This window comes from Lygodium microphyllum, chromosome 19 (assembly GCF_053477565.2).
Source record: "Lygodium microphyllum isolate KBCC chromosome 19, Lygodium_microphyllum_v1.1.10, whole genome shotgun sequence".
Classification (NCBI taxonomy): domain Eukaryota; kingdom Viridiplantae; phylum Streptophyta; class Polypodiopsida; order Schizaeales; family Lygodiaceae; genus Lygodium; species Lygodium microphyllum.
The window spans coordinates 8,844,355-8,864,529 of record NC_141153.1 but is presented as its reverse complement, the minus strand read 5'-3'; the positions used below and the strand labels follow the sequence as shown (position 1 = coordinate 8,864,529).

General features: G+C 40.8%; 1 protein-coding gene across 1 annotated transcript; it reads right to left on the bottom strand.

Annotated features, from left to right (window-relative positions):
* Nucleotides 1-11,911: 11,911 nt before the first annotated feature.
* Nucleotides 11,912-14,736, bottom strand: LOC148019543 (uncharacterized). Its single transcript, XM_087700800.1, has 4 exons — nt 14,138-14,736; nt 13,838-14,017; nt 13,435-13,690; nt 11,912-12,046 (listed from the first exon to the last, which is right to left on the bottom strand). The coding sequence occupies exons 1-4, from the start codon at nt 14,734-14,736 to the stop codon at nt 11,912-11,914; spliced, it is 1,170 nt and encodes a 389-aa protein (XP_087556926.1).
* Between the last annotated feature and the right edge of the window lie 5,439 nt (nt 14,737-20,175).

Sequence of the window (20,175 nt, the reverse complement as noted above, 5' to 3'; positions counted from 1 at the left end):
AAGCTAATCACCTCCTGTACCAAGAGCAAAGTCTCTGCCACAAGCCAAGAGCTAGAAGAACTTAAAAAGCTAGCCGTCATTAACTCTTCCTTTCTACGTAAATGGTATGCTCTCTGTCTCCAATGGGAACAAGAGGGCTACCCAATTATGACTAATGCTGAGCAAAAATGTGCTATCGAAACCTTTGAGTATAACCCCATTTATGTAGCTCCTACCTCCTTTAGAATATTTTCCATCACTCACAATCAACCCTTAGAAGATCGTAACATGGCCCACCCCTATTTAGATCAAATCCTTACCAAGGAAGAGCTACACACATCGCCAACAAGATCAACTCCGGTAACTTCTCAACTGTGTCTTGACCTACATCACCCACGTAGGAATTCGACCTCATGACATAGAACAACATGCTCACTTGGAATATAACCCACACTTTTACGCTTGATGTTAACCCCAATTCAAGATGGAGAAAAAGAAATCCAAGAAAACTCCATATGCAGACACAAAGGAAGAAGCAAGAAGGGAAATGGCCAAAAGTGTAAGGGTGGCCTCAAAAGCTAAGCCAAAGGAAAAAGTGCATCTTTAAATGCAAGGTTCCCATAAAACTTTTGTAAAAGAGCACCAAGCTCCCTCTTGTGCAAATTGTAAAGGGTAGAAGGGCATAGATAAAGAGAAAGGACAACTAGAAGGGAATGGGAAAAGAGGACATTGCCATGATAGCCGGTCATGTAAAAAAGGGGATGGGTACCCAAAGGGATAAGGGCTTTGTATATAAACTCAAAAAGTGAATGAGAAGCTCTTTCTTTGGTGTGTGGCAAAGTGGACTCATCTTCTTCTCTTTTTCTCTGCTTCTTGCTTGCTTGTGTGTGCTCAAGAGAGGGAGTGAGTGTGTGAGGGTGAGGGATCAAGGAGAAAAAACTCTCCATCATCTCCTCTCTTCTTATTTTCTCTTCTCTTCTCTTGTTTTGTGCTCGGCTATGGAGGATGGAACTTGAAGGTAAAGGGAGTGAGTGTGTGAGGGTGGGGTGAGGAATCAAGGAGAAGAAGCTCTCCATCTTCTCCTCTCTTCTTCTTTTCTCTTCCCTTCTCTTGTTTCGTGTGCGGCTATGGAGGATGAAGCTTGAAGGTGGAGGCTTGAGGTTGCTTGAGCTCGTATCATGAATTATAGAGCTACTGATGTGCTTAAAGGAGGAGGGTACTCAATCGGGCATCGAGGTAAGCTCACTACACTCATAGAGAGGGATAGCGCGTCAGCTATGTGAGAGGTAGCCATTAGTGCTTGGCTTGAAACACTTGAACAATAAAGTGGTCCGTGGGTCTTGGCGGTCAAGCATGAACTCCCAACATTTTGGTTCCATTGCTAGGACAATAGATTCGAGCTTTGAGTGCTTCCCCCCTTCGAATCGAGCATTGAAATAGGGTTTCACCCCGAATCGATGCTTGATATAAGTTGGAGATTTAGGTACTTTAATCTTCAAAATAGGTAAGTATTTCACCTTTGTGGTGATTACGCAAGTTGGAGAAAGCATTTCATTTTTGTTTTGGATTTCTATTGCATTTAGAGTAGATTAGAACCAATAACTTGCAGGGAAACAATAGGGTTTTGTTGCTGTGAAATAAACAAAACATGGAAAAGAAAAAGGGAAAATGAGTTTTGGGGTTTAATGAATGCAAGACATGGAGTTGAAAGGTTGAGGTTGACTGGACAGGACCCCAAAAGTCCAAAACCAATAGGGAAGAGCTCATTTCGGCACTTCAATGAGAGAGAGAGAGAGAGAGAACTGCATGTATAGAACGAATCAAGCGTGCTGATTTCAAGTCTAATCCTTTAGTCCATGTACCTCTAGGCCTTCCTCGTGTTCTAGTAATTAGTTATGGGAAGTTACAAGTTAGGCGATGAACATTGGGGATCTCTAGCATCGACAATTGCGTCGGCATTTATATGTGTGCCCGTCGTAGTCGGGACTAACAGTCTGCATCCAACTCCTAGAGTCGGTGGACTAGTTCAACCAGGACTTTGTTGATTAGACATGCCATTTGGACCACATTGTGTCTAGTCCACCCGTCAACTCGGACCGTTTGGCTTCCCGAGTCGGTGAACCAACTTCAGTCACACCGGACCACCAGAGTTGCAGACCATTTGACACTAGGATTCGGACCAATAGGGCAGAACAAAAATAGGGGCAATTTTACCAACCTTTGACCAAAACCAACCAAACCCGACCCCGAAACCCCCCCAAATAAATGACCCAACTTACAAAAGCCAAGAACACGAGAAATCATGGCCTATGGTCTAGAGGCAGCCTCTAGTGCCCTAATTGAGAATCTAACCCCACTTAGAACCAAAACCAACTCATAGACTCTCATTTCACCCTGTGATCGAGAAGAGAGGAGCAATAGAGACCCTAGACAATTCTTAAGAGTAGCCAGGGAACGTGCCTAGAGCCACATTAGGCTGCGAATGAAAAGGGGAGTGATGTGAGTTACATTTTTCATTTTGCATTCGCACCCCACATTGATTTTATCACTTGAAGTGCACCAAAAAGCTAAGAGCCCGATTTCACACAATGCACAGAAGAGAGCACGCGCACAGCCTTCTTGCTTGTGCTTGAGAGAGGGATTGAGAGAGTGTGAGGGAGTAATTGTGTGAGAGTGAGGGATCTTGGAGAAGAAGCTCTCCATCTTCTCTCTTCATCTTCCCCTCCTCTCTTCTCTTCTCTTGTCTTGCGCGTGGCTATGGAGGATGAAGCTCATGGGAGAGGGATTGAGGTTGCTTGAGCTTGCCTCAAGGATCATGGAGCTACCGGTGTGCAAGAAAGAGGAGGGTACTAGATCGAGCATCAAGGTAAGCTCACTACACCCGTAAGGTAGGCATTGCGCGTCGGCTATGTGAGAGGTAGCCATGGCCGCTCGGTTCGAAACACTTGAGCAATAAGTGGTCCGTAGGTCTCGGGGTAGAGCTTGTAGCTCCCCTTCAGACCGTAGTGGAGAAGCTCTCCATCTTCTCCTCTCTTCTTCTTCTTCAATTCTCTTCTCTTCTCTTGCGCGTACCAATGGAGCATGGAGCTTGAGGATCGAGCTTGCTTAAGCTTGCACCTTGGATTGTGGAGCTACTGCAGTGCTTGAGGGAGGAGAAGCTCGATTGAGCATGAAGGTAAGATCACTACACTCGTAGGTGTGAGAGCATGTATGGCTATGTGAGAGGTAGCCATTGCTTTGGCTTGAAACGCTTGAAGCAATAAGCAGTCCATGGGTCTTGGCGGTTGAGTGAAAGCTCCCACAAAAATAATAAAAATGCACAAGCTTTTTAGGAAGGATGGATTCTCGATAAAGTGTTATGAGAACAATTAGGTTATTTGTAGCAAGGTCCTCACATCATTTTTAAATGAAGTTATAAGGACTCAACTATTTTTAGTTGTTGTCAATGCATGGTAATCAAGCTTACACCCAAAGGAAGCAATAACGCAATACCATGATAGGTAATCGTGTTTATTATGTCCTACAAAGCAATGGCCAAGGCTTTAGCAAATTAGGATGATTTTTTGCTCACTAATATCATACATGGAAAGCAATTCTAACTTTATCAAAGGCAAGAAAATACATGAAGCCTTGATTAATATAATAATGTATATTGATCATGTTTTGATGCAAGGTAGGAACTTTGTGATAATTAATATGGGTATGGATAAATCTCATGACAAGATTAGGTGAGATTTTGTCCTCTTAGTTGGGGTTTAGTCTTACTTTATGTGGTATGGTGGCATTTTTATTTTCAAATGTTTCTACATTATGTTTGAATTCTTATTTTCATGAACCCTTTTGGCTTAGAATATTAATTAGAAAAGGGCATACTTTGGTCCCCTCCTATTTGCAATAGGTTTGGATCCTCTCATGCATATTGACAATTGGTGGCCAAAGGTGCCACTAAAGGATCTCTTATGCCAAATGGTAGCTCTTTTAGTTTTCAAATGTTTGCAAAATCACAATGGAAGTATTGTGGAAGAGCATGAAGAAAGTATTAGCAATCTACTTAAGATTTAGGATATATTTTAGATCACCATTTCTAGGACAAAGGTACTTATAATACATCTCAATAAAGATGAATAGATTATTGAAATTTTTTATTTCAAGAATAAATGTTCAAAAAGGTCATAAGGTATCAAGGGTGCCCTATTGGTTTAGGGCTATCTTTAAACAAAGATTTGATTGGCTAAAGTCTAAAACTAAAGAGAAAATGTTGAGGTGAAGGACTATCCCTCTTTCAACTCTAGTAAGTAGGCACATCTCGCTATTTATAACAAATTGGCTTTGGAGTGTGGATTATCACTTCTTGAATAGAATCAATCAAAAAATTAGATAAACAATTAGAGACTTAAATTAATTTAAGAAATTAGCTAAATTAGCCAGGAATATCTTTAAAAATAATAAGAATATAGGTTTGTAACCCATCAAATGGTCTAGAAAAAATAGTATTTTATAGCCACAACCTAAAAAATCATGTTGAAAAAGTAAATTCTTTATAAGTTACATTACACTTACATTTTTCGTAGCACGTAATCAATCGCAAGCCATTTCTTTTAGTGTTTCCCAAGTTGGCTTAAAAAATCAATCAAGATAGCTTAGTTCCATTAATGTGCATTTATATGCATAAAGTTGAACTCAAGTTATGATTTGGTTATTATTATTTGAATGAAAATTATTGAAATTTCCATTAGAAAGTTATCTTGATCATTTTCTGGGAGTGACTGGTTGTTCGATTAATATTGTTTGACGGATTCTAGTTTAATAAATTCTTGAAAAATATTCTAATAGCATCAATACCTTCAATAACAAGATTGGATTGAGGCTTTATGCCATCTCCAAGGCCGCAACCCAAGATCGTCTTCACCTAGAGTTGTATATAAACTACCTGAGGCAATTGACCATTGCTTAGGTACATATGGTTATCCATATATGAAGGTTCCCCCTTACAATGGGTGAGAACCAATGGGGCTTTGTTAGAATCTCAACCTCAATCCCATGATAGGTAAGGAAAATTATGCGAGCCCAATGTGGTTTAGTGTTGGGAGGCACGATATAAACGTGGTAGAGTGGCACTTGATTTTTGGGTTGGTTAATCTTTGGAGCAGTTTAATTATGACATTAATATAAATTATCAATTTTCCAAAATGATTGTTTTGGCGTTCTTAAGAACATGTCAATGAACCACGTGTAAAGATTAATTAAGGAAGCTATTTTTGTATGTTTTTACAACATGAATAGTATGCTTACTTAGATAACTAAAATACACCACATTCATAATGGAAAGTAGGTGGACCATAGTCCTAATGAAACCATCCTACGGTTGGGTGTTGGACTCGATTAGCTAATTGGCTTTCCCCAAAGTTTAGAAGGGCTAAAGAATCGTGCACATCCTAGGGTAGATCACCTCATAAGAGGAAAGAATTCCATTGAGCTCCCCCTTGTTTCTCACTCTCATTGAGCTAAGTACAGTGCTTGCTCACCTCATGCCTCTGGTGGCTCGTGTAATAGTGATCATCTAAGCTTGATGTTAGATGGCTATTAGAGATTGTACTTATGTCTTTAGAAACCCACAGGTCGACAATCCTTATGGGGTGAGCTAGATGCTTCACTTGCAAGGAAGACCTAGGGAACACCTAGTCACCTAATACCCTCACTATGATTTTTGGTCAGGTACATTTCACTTGATTTTGAATTTCAGCCTCTAAGAGGGATCTAGCCTCTATCTTTTGAGGTGCGATTTTGAAACTGAACCTCTAAGGGATATTTACTCTCTCTTTTGCTAAGATTAATTTCAAATTGGAGCATATAAGAAGCATGCAACTCCTTTCTCAAGCTCAATTTCAAAATTGAACCTCTTTGAGACCCCCCCCCCCTCTCTCTCTCTCTCTCTCTCTCTCTCTCTCTCTCTCTCTCTCTCTCTCTCTCTCTCTCTCTCTCTCTCTCTCTCTCTCTCTCTCTCTCTCTCTCTCTCTCTCTCTCTCTCTCTCTCTCTCTCTCTCTCTCTCTCTCTCTCTCTCTCTCTCTCTCTCTCTCTCTCTCTCTCTCTCTCTCTCTCTCTCTCTCTCTCTCTCAAAATTGAGCCTTGTCTCTTCATAGCCTTATCTCTTCATAGGAATTTAACTCATCTCTTCATAGGCTCAATGTCAAAATTGAGTGTCTAAGAGGCCTCTAGCCTCTCTCCCTTAGGATCAATTTCAAGATGATCCTCGAAGAAGCCTTAGGCTCAATTTAAATGAAGGATATTCTATTTCTCCCTTCAAAAGCTCAATCTTTGAATTGAGCCTTGTTAGGATTGAGCAATTAACATCCAGTCATGCTTCTTAGGCTCAATTTTGAGGTTGAGCATACGAATTCTCTCCTTAGGCGAAATTCCAAAATTTTGGCTATACTAAGAGGCCTCTAGCTCACTTCTTTCCCTAGGCTCAAATTCCAAATTGAGCCTCTATAAGGATTGTAACTCCTCGCTATTGTCAAGGTGAATATGAAAATTGAGCCTCTAAGAGACCAACTCATGATCCTCTATCCTTAAACTCAATTTCAAAATTAAGCCTCTAAGAAGCCTCATCCTCAATTGCAAGTGAGCCTTCTACTCCTCCTCAAGTGCAATTTTGTGTGTTCAACTTCAATGTTGACTCTCTAATCTTAAATTTTCAAAACTAAAATTGAAAATTTTATAAGATATCCTTACCTTATATTTAGTGCAAACAAGTAAAAGGATATGGCTTATCTAAGCCATCTCAATTTACTTTGCCAATATGTGTGCTATCAAGAAGAGTCCTAAGCATATTTCTTTTATGATTGCTAATCAATATTAACTTGGGTTGATCAACAATGTACATTACAATAATACAATTTGTATGTATAAAAATTCAGGCCACTTCAAAAGGGTGTCTTTAAAAATGGCATTTTGAATAGGTGCACAATTTACTAAATGGGTCTATTTACCATTGTTTGTCTTGAATGCACAAGCATTTGAGTATAAAGGGAGCAATCAAAGTCAAAACTTTTAACATGGTAGGCTTACCATGGCATTGAAAGGGTTGGAATTTAGCTTTTAGTTAGAGAAATGTGGATTCTTGTACCATGCATGAAGCTAATTCTTTTTAAAAGGTAAATGGTTAAAGTACGAGGCTAAGCTAAGGAGTACAATTATGGAAAGAGTGTTGCTCCACATATTTAAAAGTTATAAAGCTACCTTGAAAATTTTAGTCTTACTAGTTTTGATATCTCATGCTTGTAATACTTTGAGTTTAGAGTAATGCTTTTTATGTCATATTCTTGAGCCGCCTTCTTGAATTGTTCAATTTTAGTCATAAGAATTATTGGGCCGCCTTCTTGAAATTTTCAATGTTATACAATTTTACTCATAAGAATGTGTACGTAAAATTTCTAGTTTTTGCAACATACATTTATTAAGATTTGGGTGTAGCTTTACTTTGCATCTAAATGGACACTTCCTTTTAAAATTTAGGATGTTCTCAAAGGTACTCCATCTTGAGCATGTGCTCACAAACCTTGATCTTAACATCCATTTTCATGCATGAGTTTGCAAGCACCTTTGCTCCTAACACGTGTAACATTGACTCAACTAATCTGCTATGGGTACCTCCACAAATGTTATATAACATTGATATAGGGAAAAATAATAATAAACTGGTAGAGGCTTAATTGAGCCTATAGAGGGGAAACCTAGAGGCTCAATTGGCAAAGTGAGCTTGAGAAGAGTGAAGCTCTTTAAGAGGCAATTTTGAAATTTAGCCTTAAATGATGGATGCTAGGGTCTTCTCGGGGGCTCGACTTTGAAAGAGCCTAAGGAAGGAGAGGCCACATGCCTCCTAGAGGCTTGATTTTCTCATAGAGATACACATAGAGGGTGGGATGGTTAGATGCCTCTAAGAGGCTCAAATTTGGAATTGAGCCCAAGGAGGGGAGATATGAAATGAGCTTGAGGACAGAGAAGTAAGAGGTCCTTAAGAGGCTAAATATTGTTACTAAGTGTTAGTTGAGAGATGCTATAGTCCTCTTGGAGGCTCAAGTTTGAAACCGAGCCTAAGGAAGGAAAGGCCACATGCCTCTTAGAGGCTCTTTGTAATTGAGCCTTAGATGAGAGATGCTACTCTCCCCTACAAGGCTCAATTTTGAAATTAAGCCTAATGAAGGAGAGGCTAGTCACTCCTAGAGGTTCAATTTTAAAATTGAGCCTAAGGAGATGAGACTTAGAGTCTAGAGATGTTATGATTCTCTTGGAGGCTTAATTAGAAAGAAGTAAGAGGTCTCTATAAGGGTCAATTGTGCAATTGAGTGTTAGACAAGGCATGAAAATGAATCATTTCATAAGCATATTATGAAATGATTCATTTTCATGCCTCACACACACACACACACACACACACACACACACACACACACACACACACACACACACACACACACACACACACACACACACACACACACACACACACACACACACACACACACACACACACACACACACACACACACACACACACACACACACACACACACACACACACACACACACACACACACACACACACACACACACACACACACACACACACACACACACACACACACACACACACACACACACACACACACACACACACACACACACACACACACACACACACACACACACACACACACACACACACACACACACACACACACACACACAAATCACCATCGAGGTCAAGTTCTCTTTTTTTACAAAAACTTTTGCATTTACAATGAAATAGGCCACTTCATGAAGGATTGTCCCCATAAAACCACAAAAATGGATCAGGACTTGGCCAAAATGCAAGACGTGGAAAAGATGAAGCTAGTTCCAAAGCATGCTAAGGAAGAAAAATGAGTGCTTCCCAAATAACAAGAGTATGAGTTCAAACCTGCTAACAAGGGCAAGGGCAAGAATCAAGTTAAACAAACCCCTCATAGGGGTAGAGGAAAGGAGAACCTTCCTCCCAACTCCAAATCCACATATGGGGACTTGAAAGGAAAGAAGCTTTCACTCAAATAAATGGCTAATCTCCCTCTTATGGACATGAATATCTATGCTACTTTGGATGATGAGGATGATCTCTTGGATGATGTTGATCATTTCCATGAATTCAACCCTTAATTTTACCTTCACCACTTGGAATGTTAAGGTGATATGCTCATCAAGCTGATGCACTACCTAGATGTCCCTTCTTAGGTGAAGAAAACCTAACATCCCTTCTCAAGCAAAGAAAACCTAACATTATGGCCCTATAGGATATCAAAGTTGATGATGAAGATTTGCCAAATGACATCATCCTGAGCTACATATGTTTTGTGGCTCTTTGTAGGAGGGGAAGAGGGGGCATGTTGATGCTCATTAGGGTAAATGGAAGCCCAAAATTAGAGAAGATAAGGATGAAGAAGGCCACTTTTCGATTTGTACAATTAGGGTTGGTCAAGAGACAATGTTGATTTAATTTCCATTTATGCTCCTAATCCTTCTACTAGTAGGGCCTTGAAATGGAAAGCTTTGAAGGGGGGTCTTGAAATGGAAAGCCTTGAGAGGGTTGATCTCTATGGACCCCTATCTTTGGTGATTTCAACATGAACAAAAGACATGTTGATAAGTCACATGCTACATGTACTATGCTTGAAGAGGAAAAGGGGGCATGGGATTCTCTCTTCATTATGTGAAGGCTAGTCGATCTGATGCATATCTCTCTATCAATGGCCAAGGGTACCTTGACTTGGCACAATCATCAAAAGAACTGAGCCTAGTAAGCTTCATGTTTGGATCGTTCCAATGCCAATCAAGATTCATGGTGGATGGCACCCCACCCCAAAATCAAATTGATTGCTAAGGTATGTAAATTTAACCACATGCCTTTGGAAATATCCTATAACTTCATCTTAGGTCAAAGCAATGATATTGATCCTCTCCTTCAAATTAAACACGTTTGTCCTACCTGAGAAAGATTACTTAAGCTAGGTCAAAGGGCTATGGTAGGAGACTACAAAGAGACTCAAAAATCCCTTTGATATAGGATTGTAGAGTGCATGAGAGCAACCATTGCCTACACAAAGAATTGTGGTAGAATTCAAGCTAAACTTAGGAGAATGCATATGACTAATGCCCATTATTCTTGTACGGTTATACTTGCTACTATTACTCTTCACCATGATGATCTCATTTTGGTTCAGCTCTCATAAGGCACTAAAAATCTCAAGAAAGACACTGGATTGCTAGTCTTAAAGTACAATTAAGGGCAAAGTATGAAATCAAGGGTGAGTCTAATCATATTGGTTGTTCTCAAGCTCTTTAGGTTTAAAAAATAAAGAAACAACCATTGCCATCCAAGATGTGGGTGGGACCCTTCATTAGGATGATTTTTCTATTGCCCAAGCCTCCACATCCCATCTCTCAACCATTATTGGCTCCCAGCTATCAGATTACTAGGGCTATGCGAAAGTAGTGACTCTGATGCTCATCGCATGCAGTGGGAAGATGTCAATTGAAACAACAAGCCTTATTGCTAGGCCTTTCATAGTGGAGGAGCTAGAGTACATGGTAAACAAAATGAAGGTGGACAAATCCCCTATCTTGGATGGTATGGTCATGGAGTTTTTTACATACACATGGGCTACATGCAAGAATGACATTTGTGAATATGCAAACCACTTCAAAAGAACTCGATGGCTCCCCACCTCCATAAATCATGGGTTGATAAAGTTGATTCCCAAATTTGTGGATAGGCTCCTCATTGCACAGTGGACCCCTTTGACTATGCTTAACATAAGCCACAATATTATTGCTAAAGCTCTACTCTACAAATCAAGCTTTTGCTCCCTAGAATCCTCCACAAGGATCAATATGACTTTCTCCACAACCAACATATCCATGATGCTATACTCAACTTGGTCATATCGATTGATCTTGGCTTGGAGAAGGGGGGTGGTTTGTCCTTATCACTATGGGCATGGACAAGGCATATGATAGAATATCATGGGATTTTATATTGGCTACATTAAGTTGGATGGGTTTTGGCACACACTTTTGCTGAATAGTCGGTGGTCTCTTTGCCAATGACTCTGCCATAGTTTGTGTCAACAGCCTCCTCTCTTACAAATTTTAGCTCAAAAGATCAATATGACAAAGTTGCCCCAACACACCCTTCATATTCACAATAAACATTGATCCCTTCTAATGATGACTAGCGTTCCTTGCGCGCTTCGCGCGCAAGGAACGCTATCCCGCTTCGCGGCAGCTTCGCTGCCGCGAAGCGGGGTGCAAGGGAAGTGAAGCTGCCGTGCTATCGCACGGCAGCTTCACTTCCCTATCGCACAGTGGGAAATGCTATCACAAAAACATCACATACTTTACTCTCCTCTACTCACAACCCCTCTATCTTTGATTCCATTTACACCTCCCCCCTCTATATCCACACTCACTCAATCACTCTCAACCTCTCTCTCTCTCTCTCTCTCTCTCTCTCTCTCTCTCTCTCTCTCTCTCTCTCTCTCTCTCTCTCTCTCTCTCTCTCTCTCTCTCTCTCTCTCTCGCACCCTCTCTATGTCACACACACACACACACCAAACTTAAAACTAAAAGTAGTTCCAAACCAATGTAACACAAAATGCCAAACATAAAAACAATCTATCCATGCACCATACCTACAAACATTCCTCTCGACATAAATGTAAGAAATTATATGCTTGCACATGCGATAATTAGAAACAGCACAATACTGAAAAACGAAGCCACAAAGACCAAGTATAAGGTACGCAAGTGTTTTTAAGCACCATAGGCAAATGGCTAATGCCAACAAAAAAGACAATGTCTCGAAGATGCCTAATAGAAACAAAGATTTTTGACTAATCATTAACAAAATCTTCCTCGTTGAGAAAAACACGAGAAGGCGAAGCCAGGAATGCTTCCATAGTTTCCATTCATAATCACATCGGCAATGCAACGCAAAATGCCAAACATAAAAACAATCTCTTCCATGCACCATACCTACAAACATTCCTCTCGACATAAATGTAAGAAATTATATGCTTGCACATCGATAATTAGAAACAACAGCACAATACTGAAAAACGAAGCCACAAAGGCCAAGTATAAGGTACGCAAGTGTTTTTAAGCACCATAGGCAAATGGCTGATGCCTACAAAAAAGTCAATGTCTCGAAGATGCCTAATAGAAACAAAGATTTTTGACTAATCATTAACAAAATCTTCCTCGTTGAGAAAAACATGAGAAGGCGAAGCCGGGAATGCTTTCATGGTTTCCATTAGTGATCACATCGGCAATGCAACGGTATAAGTAAGTACGTGGAATAACAATGTTACACGTACTTACTTATAATTGAGGCAGAGACTAAGCACCACAAAAATAATTTCCATAAGAGACCTAGTCAAAATGAAGCCACAAAGGCCAAGCATAAGGCACCGACGTATTTCTAAGTACCATAGGCAAATGGCCGATGCCTACAAAAAAAGACAATGTCTCAAAGACGCCTAATGGAAAGAAATCTTCCTTTTCTTCGAGGAATCATTAACAAAATCCTCCTCCTTGAGCAAAATATGTGAAGGTGAAGCATTGCACGATTCCACAGTTTCCATTGGTAATCGCATGGGCGATGCAACGGTCCTACCTCTCTCTTCACCACCTGCATTAGAACAAAAATTACAATATAAGTACATGGAACAACTAACAAAGTTCATTCCATCCCAACAACAATAATACCTGGTCGAACATTTGTGAACCACTCCGTAGGTACTGACAAACGTTGATGCAGTGTCACAAAACAACCCAAATCTTTGAACCCATACTTAAACCAATGCCTCGGTATCTTATCTGTATGGGAGCGTTGAAATCTCTTCTTATGGTCAACCTCGTACATATGCACCCGAAAACATTGTGTGTATCCACAATGTACAACTTCAATAAAAACTGGGAGCTTGATGTCAATATTAACATCATCATATAAACGCTCGATGACCCTTGCAAGTGTTCTTCTTATGATATTATCAGGAGCTATAGTGAGTAATGTGCATTGCAGCTCCTTTTGATAGTCAGAAGCTGGGTAATAGTGCCACTCCAGGGTAGGCATCTGCAAAAGTTAAATGAATAGTGAAATATGAAAAAATTACACTTCCAAGAGTATATGCCAACCAAACAGCGCATAGAGAGCAATTCACACATATGTAAAACCAACTTCCCTGCATGGTCATATATATGCAAAAACCAATGTACCTACATGGTCGTCAATAACTACATCTCCGCAAAGAAAGTAATGCACATTATTGCACCTTTCGGAGAACATCCTTGTATACAATGTTTGTGGTCATACCCCCATCCTCTTCACCCAATAGCACTTTCACACCATGCGAAGATTTTACCCTTGAAAATGCAACATACAGTTGACCATGTGTAAACACTGGTGCCTTCAGATAAAGCCCAACAATGAACAAAGTTTGCCCCTGTGACTTGTTGATTGTCATAGCGAATGCCAACCGGATGGGAAACTGTCTCCGCTTCATAGTAAATGGCAAATGTGTAGCATTTGAAATAAAAGTAATACGGGGAATAAAAACTCGTTCGCCCACATTTGCCCCTGTTATTATCTGAGCATCTATCACTTTCCTATTGAAAGCTCTGCATATCAATCGCGTACCGTTACACATACCCCTTCCTGGATTTAGGTTTCTAAGAAGAATAATAGGTGCATTTATCTTCAACAGCAATAAATGAGGAGGAAATCCACCTCCAAGGTCTAATGTATTTAAATACTCAACAGAGTACAAAAATGAGTCGTCGGTCTCTGCAATTGAATCTGCACTATAATACTGCCTGACCTCCCCTGGCATTAGTTGCAATGCACGATCATTCAAAGTAGCCACCTCTGTATTCCGCGAGGCAAGTATAGCTCGCTCACTAAAATACGACGTGTAGTCACCCACATTGGACACGTCACTGTAGACACTATCAATCAGTGTTTCGATAGAGTGCCCTTTTAATATCATGCCAGGTGGGACACACAACTTATCACAACTTTCGGTAACACCCACTCCATCCCCTATTCCTTGAATCCAATAGATGAACCCATTGTCCACCACACTACCAGCTGTCGACACTCGCATATTCCCAGATAGCCTTAGCACCCTTATGTAACACCACAAATCAGAGTAACACAATGCAGCATTAACAATATCCTCACGTGTTCCCTTTACCACAACAGGCAAGACTTGTCTAAAATCTCCCCCAAACAAAACAACTTTTCCACCAAATGGCTTATCACAGCTCATAACATCTCTTAGAGTTCTATCAACCGCTTCGAAGGCATGTCGATGGGTCATAGGAGCCCCATTCCACAAAATAAGGCTTGTTTGTCTCAATAACTGAGCAAGGTCACTTTGAACAGGAATATTGCAAGTGGATCGATTATTTAATTCTACTGGGATTTTAAACCGCGAGTGAGCTGTACGACCACCTGGCAAAAGCAAGGCAGCAATGCCACATGATGCTGTTGCCAATGCTATGCGACCACCACTGCGTACCTTCGCAAGCAAACATTTGTATAGGAAAGTCTTTCCAGACCCACCAGGACCATCCAAAAAGAATACATCCCCAGTATCTGTATCAACAGCTTCCATGACTGCACCGAAGGCAATTCTTTGTCCTTCATTCAACATTCCCTCCATGGATTCAGAAACCCTATGTTGTTCTGATATGTTGTATGCATATTCATCTTGCAAAAGAGGGTTAGCATGTAGTTGTGATTTTGGTTGATGAGGTTCAGGCAACCCATCAAAATCACAAAGTCTTCGTCCTACATGACGTAAAAGGTCTTGTAGATGCAACAAAGCCATGTTAGATGCCTCACGCTGCAGAACACCAAGAGAGGCATGCACGTGCTGTAACTGCAATCTATACATGATATCCTCTACCATTTGCACCATAAATCTTTCCCATAGATGGCCAGGCCGAGCTGGCTCACAAAAGACCAAAATTGCAACAAACAAAGTTCGGAGTTGAGCACCAGTTTGCACAGAGGCAGCTTCCTCTAAGCACACAACATATTCATCATCGCTCTCCAACATGCCCCTTGCAATGCAAGCATCCCTAAAAGTATCACAAATCATGCTATCAACAGTACGCAAATCTTCAAAAGAAGTACATCCCCGACACTCTGTTAAAAGCATCCGCAAATAGTAGAGCTCACCACAGGTAGGCGCCACAAAATACATCCGACCACATGTATTCCCACGCTTCCTTCTAGTCCACATCTTATGTCGTGCATTCCACACCCAATACACTGGAAAGTCTTGATAACGAATAGTCCTAGCCTCTGGATGAATGCGGTTGCACACAAACCATTCAGTAAGAGTAGTTTTCTGAAGGTCTTCATTTTGCACAACATCTGGTATACTATCTGTATCCCGAAACACCACATAGTTCTCACCAGGCAAGTGTACCTGCAGACGTTGTATATCAGGCTTTTCATCGTGCAATGCATAGTCATAGATCCGCCAACATGCCTCAGAGGCAGAAACATATCGTGCATCCAAATAACTTTGTATCTCGTCCACCTCGTGAGCATCGCCACCATTCTGGACTGAATCAACCCCAACAGAAAATTTGACAGTTGCACGATCATGCCCCTTGTACACATACTTATACAAATACTTCACAGCCGCAATTGTCGAGCAAACCTCTACATTTATGTGTGCATTGTATTTTTTACTCAAGAATGGATTATATGGAACAATCCATCGATTATCAATAACATTACCATTTATGATCACAGAGTTTCCATCATCTCGTCTTCGATAAACGGGATAGCCAGAACTATCAACTGTCGTCATGCCCACTAATTTTCGTGGGTAATCTTTAGTACATCTACCCTTGTCCATACAGGGACTCTTGGGGTTCAATCCTCCGCAAGGGCCATGAATGTTACACTTTGAAATTGTCTCAAATAAGGCTGGAAACTTAACTCTATTGGGTAACTCAGCACAAACCAGTCTATCGTAGTGACATGCTTCTGAAGGTTTGAAAGACGACTCTAAAATTAGCAAAGTATGAGAATGTGGTAGCCCCCTCTTTTGGAATTCAATCACAGTAACATAGCCAGCAACCTTTCCAAAGAGATCCTTTCGCAACAACGTACACATCAAATCAGCATGCTTTTTATGAAACACGCGAGCAGTCAAATCCGGACGATCATAAGCACTTTGCCCAGGCAATAAAGCATTAGTAATCTCCAACCACTTTGGATTGCATGTCATTGTTATAAAAAGGTCAGGTTTTCCCTTACATCGCACTATAGCCATGGCATCCTGATATAATTGATACATGTGCCTTGGTCCACCTGTGAATGACGACGGTAAAACTATCCTCTTGCCAACAGAGGCACCAACAATCGGCATTGTCCCATCATCGTTTGCCCCCACCATGTCTGCCAAGCCTTTATAGGCCTCCGATCGTAACACTGATTGATTCTGGCGACACCAAGTTAACCTGCATTGCTCTATACTACAATAAGCATCAACAATAAATTGCTGTAATAGTCGACCAGCACGCAATATGCACACCTCAGTATCTTCACGCACTTGAAGACGAAATGCATAAAACTGCATCTGGGTAACACAATTTTTATTGGACAATTCATATATGTTAACAGGAACACTAACATTACTGTAGGGAACCTTTACATGCCAACCATCATCCCCCATAGGAAAAAGGAGGACATATAGCATTGGCATATATGCCCTATGCAAGTTTGAAATAGCAACACATCGACCACCCCGAGTGTAAACATGAATATCCCGACGATCAAGAGTACCCTCGTCACCCTGCCCTGGCATGATAGTTGCAACCTCAGTTGCTGCAGGAGCAGAGTATTGTTTACTGGTTCTTTGAATACCAAAAATACTCATTCTTAGTTCCTGCACGGGATTATTTTGCAATTGCAAACCCACTGACCTAAAAGCACGTGCATATATGTTGTGTCGATGCATCATACATTGAAGCTCCCCTAGCAAGTTTGGTAATAAATCATGCATAACCCCCAGTCTATTAAGCAACTCATGCTCGGTATCATAAACATACAGTTGTGCAAATCTTGGCCTTTCTTGACGCTGCACATCAGGAAGCAAAGTACCTATACGGTGATAAACAGACCCATGCACTCTAAAGGTGTAACCATTCCCAATAACGGGTAGCTCATCAACATTAGCTCCGAGTGATACAAATGCAAGAGCGCTGTTGTATGCTCGTATGCTGTTTTTAAATATCCTACTCTGAGGGTGCATGCCATGCAACAAATCATGCAATGGCTGTGGTGGACGTTGCAACGGCGGCAACATTACTTTTCCATTTCGACAACAGTGTCTTCCAAACAAAATCGACCCTTGAACCCGAGTCTCGCATCTCCACAACTTAGCTGAACACCTTTCACACATCATACAAAGACTCCCCATGGAATGCACATCCGGCTCTTGAAATAGTAGTATTGACATTGCCGGGTGAACATCCGTTGCAGGCAAAGCATTTAAAATGGAGCACAATCCACCACTTTGGGGATCAAAAACAGCAATATTATGAGCACGTGACTCATTAGCCACGGAATTTTCCACATTGTGGTGATTTCCAAAATCTAAACCAACATGCTGTTCAACTGGCTCATTATCCCCATTTACAAATTCAACACGGTGAGACACACTCTCACAAACGACTCCACTAAGATTTCCCCCATGTTGGCACATAGACATTGAAGCATTATTAACATGTGACTCAAGACCATTGCAACCACCCACTAATGGCAAAGCATTCGTCAAATCCACACCAAACTGTCGCTGGGCTTGAAATCCCCTAATGGTTCTATCCGATGATGGCAAAACATTAGCCACATCTATACCAAATTGTGGTTGGCCTAGTTCACAATGACCATTTAGAATCTTCTCATGGAACGAATGGTTTTCAATGTCTCTTTGAATGGATCTACCACGATCTAAAATCCCTTTCCGAGCCCTGAGTCTAGCAACCTGCCGTCGCTCATACCTCGTGGAAGTAAGCACGTCCCTACGAACACGCAACACATAGTCTCTCCCAGTTGCTCGATGCGAACACCCCATATTGATCACTTGGCCACAAAACCTATTATCAACGTATACACACATTTAATATATAAATATGTAAATTTAAGATTAAATATCAAGACACAAAACCACTACAACCCAATCAATGTAAAAAGACGCTACACCAGCCCATTAGAGAGAGAGAGAGAGAGAGAGAGAGAGAGAGAGAGAGAGAGCCTGGTTGCTAAGATAGAAGTAACCCTGGTAATTAACAAAAGAAAGTAAACATGCAACTGAAGAAACGACTATCAATACACTTTATCAAAGGCATGGTTTGATTTCTAAACTAAATGTATTGCGTACATTCGATGTACACAATATATCAAATCTAAATATACCAACCATCATTGGAGTATCAAATCTGCTCCATGTAAATATCAAGAAAGAGACATCACGTCATACACACTCAATACATTTTACTCAAATACGCTTTGTTATATCAAAAGTGTTACACATCTTAGCACTTTTCATGTAGGCTTTACAAAAAGAAGCAAATATTATCATAAAAAGTGCCAGCCCATGCACTTTAAAATACGCAACACAATCTGAACCTATAAGTTCCACCCCAAGCAATTTTTGCATATACATAGTCTTCTTAGATGCGACCGTTCATCTGACGGCTCAATTGTTGCAACAAAGCATTAAACCTACTAACATTCATTTGAAACTGCAAGAACGGCAACCGACAACCCCTCTGGCAGATCACAAGTTCATGGTCATCTCCAAGCCCCCAAACGGAAGCCCACATATCGTTCACCAGCAGATTCATTAATCTGCTTGTCTCAGAAATAATTGCTGAAAGTGCCCTTACTTCACCACCCAAATCAGTCGACACTTGCTGGAGAACACCCTGCGTGTGTCTGGTCTCGCTGACAACACCATACAGACCTTTAGTCTGTTCATGTAACTCCATTGAGTACATGGCAAGCGCACTATCAACACGCGTACATAAACTCGTCTGCATTTCCATCAACTCATTCATCTTGGCCTCAAGTTTTTTAAGGTCCGAAGCGTCCGAAGTAGCCCTTGTGTTTCTTCGAAACTTTGCAGCTCTTGTACATTTAGCAACATGTATCTCTTGTCTCCTTGCCACCTCTTTCATTTTTCGCACATTCATTCTATTAGAGCTCATACGTTGGCTGCAATGAAACATATAAACAATCATCTCCAAAAATATAAATAGTAGCACTTTGACGCAATCACAATTAACAAAACTATCTTCCATACCCATGCGAATGAACCCAAGCTGGCAAGCGCCGAAGAGATGACGTTGTTGCCATTTTGTTTATTTCAACTGAATCCACTACACTCAATGGAGTCGAAAGCACTACGTCGGGAATATCTCCTATGGCTTCGCTTTGTTCCATGGCTACATCAAACGTCAAGACATAAGTGATAGACACATTCACAACCTTCTTGAGAGTAAAGAACATGTTCCTATACATAAAGGTATCCCCAGTCTCGAAATCACAAACTCTAAATGGGCGAAAGAATATATGTACGCTACACATGAGTACTATCATGCACACATGGCACTCACCAAGTTCCAACCATGCATTGCCTAAAGGCCCTGCCAATGGATCTTCAATCATGTACATCTTCACAGAAAGATATCCTATACAGAAAGATATCCCCAGTCTCGAAATACTTATTGGTGTAAACCCCATAGGACACACAATAACTTACTAACTCACATTCGCAACCACAAACCCTAAATGCATGAAAGAATATATGTACGTTGCATGAGTGCTATCATGCACACATGACGCTCACTAAGTACCAACCATACATTGTCTAAAGGCCATGCCATGTCGATCTTCATTCACGTACATCAGCACAATCTTGAGAGAAAAGAACATCACGTATATAGAAGGGTGTCACCATTCTTGAAATACTAGGTGTCACCATTCTTGAAATACTTATTGGTGTCAATCCCATAGGACACACAATACCTTGCCAACTCACATTCGCAGAGAGAGAGAGACAAAGAGAGAGGAGCGA

Excerpts from the sequence above, each read along its gene's own strand:
- LOC148019543 (XM_087700800.1), bottom strand. The coding sequence starts at position 14,736 with ATGGAGGGAATGTTGAATGAAGGACAAAGAATTGCCTTCGGTGCAGTC. Across the intron at positions 14,018-14,137 it reads GGTAGTGTGGTGGACAATGG|TGTCTACAGTGACGTGTCCA; the intron begins GTTCATCTATTG and ends ACTGATTGATAG. Across the intron at positions 12,047-13,434 it reads TGTATGTTGCATTTTCAAGG|GTATGGTGCATGGAAGAGAT; the intron begins GTAAAATCTTCG and ends GAATGTTTGTAG.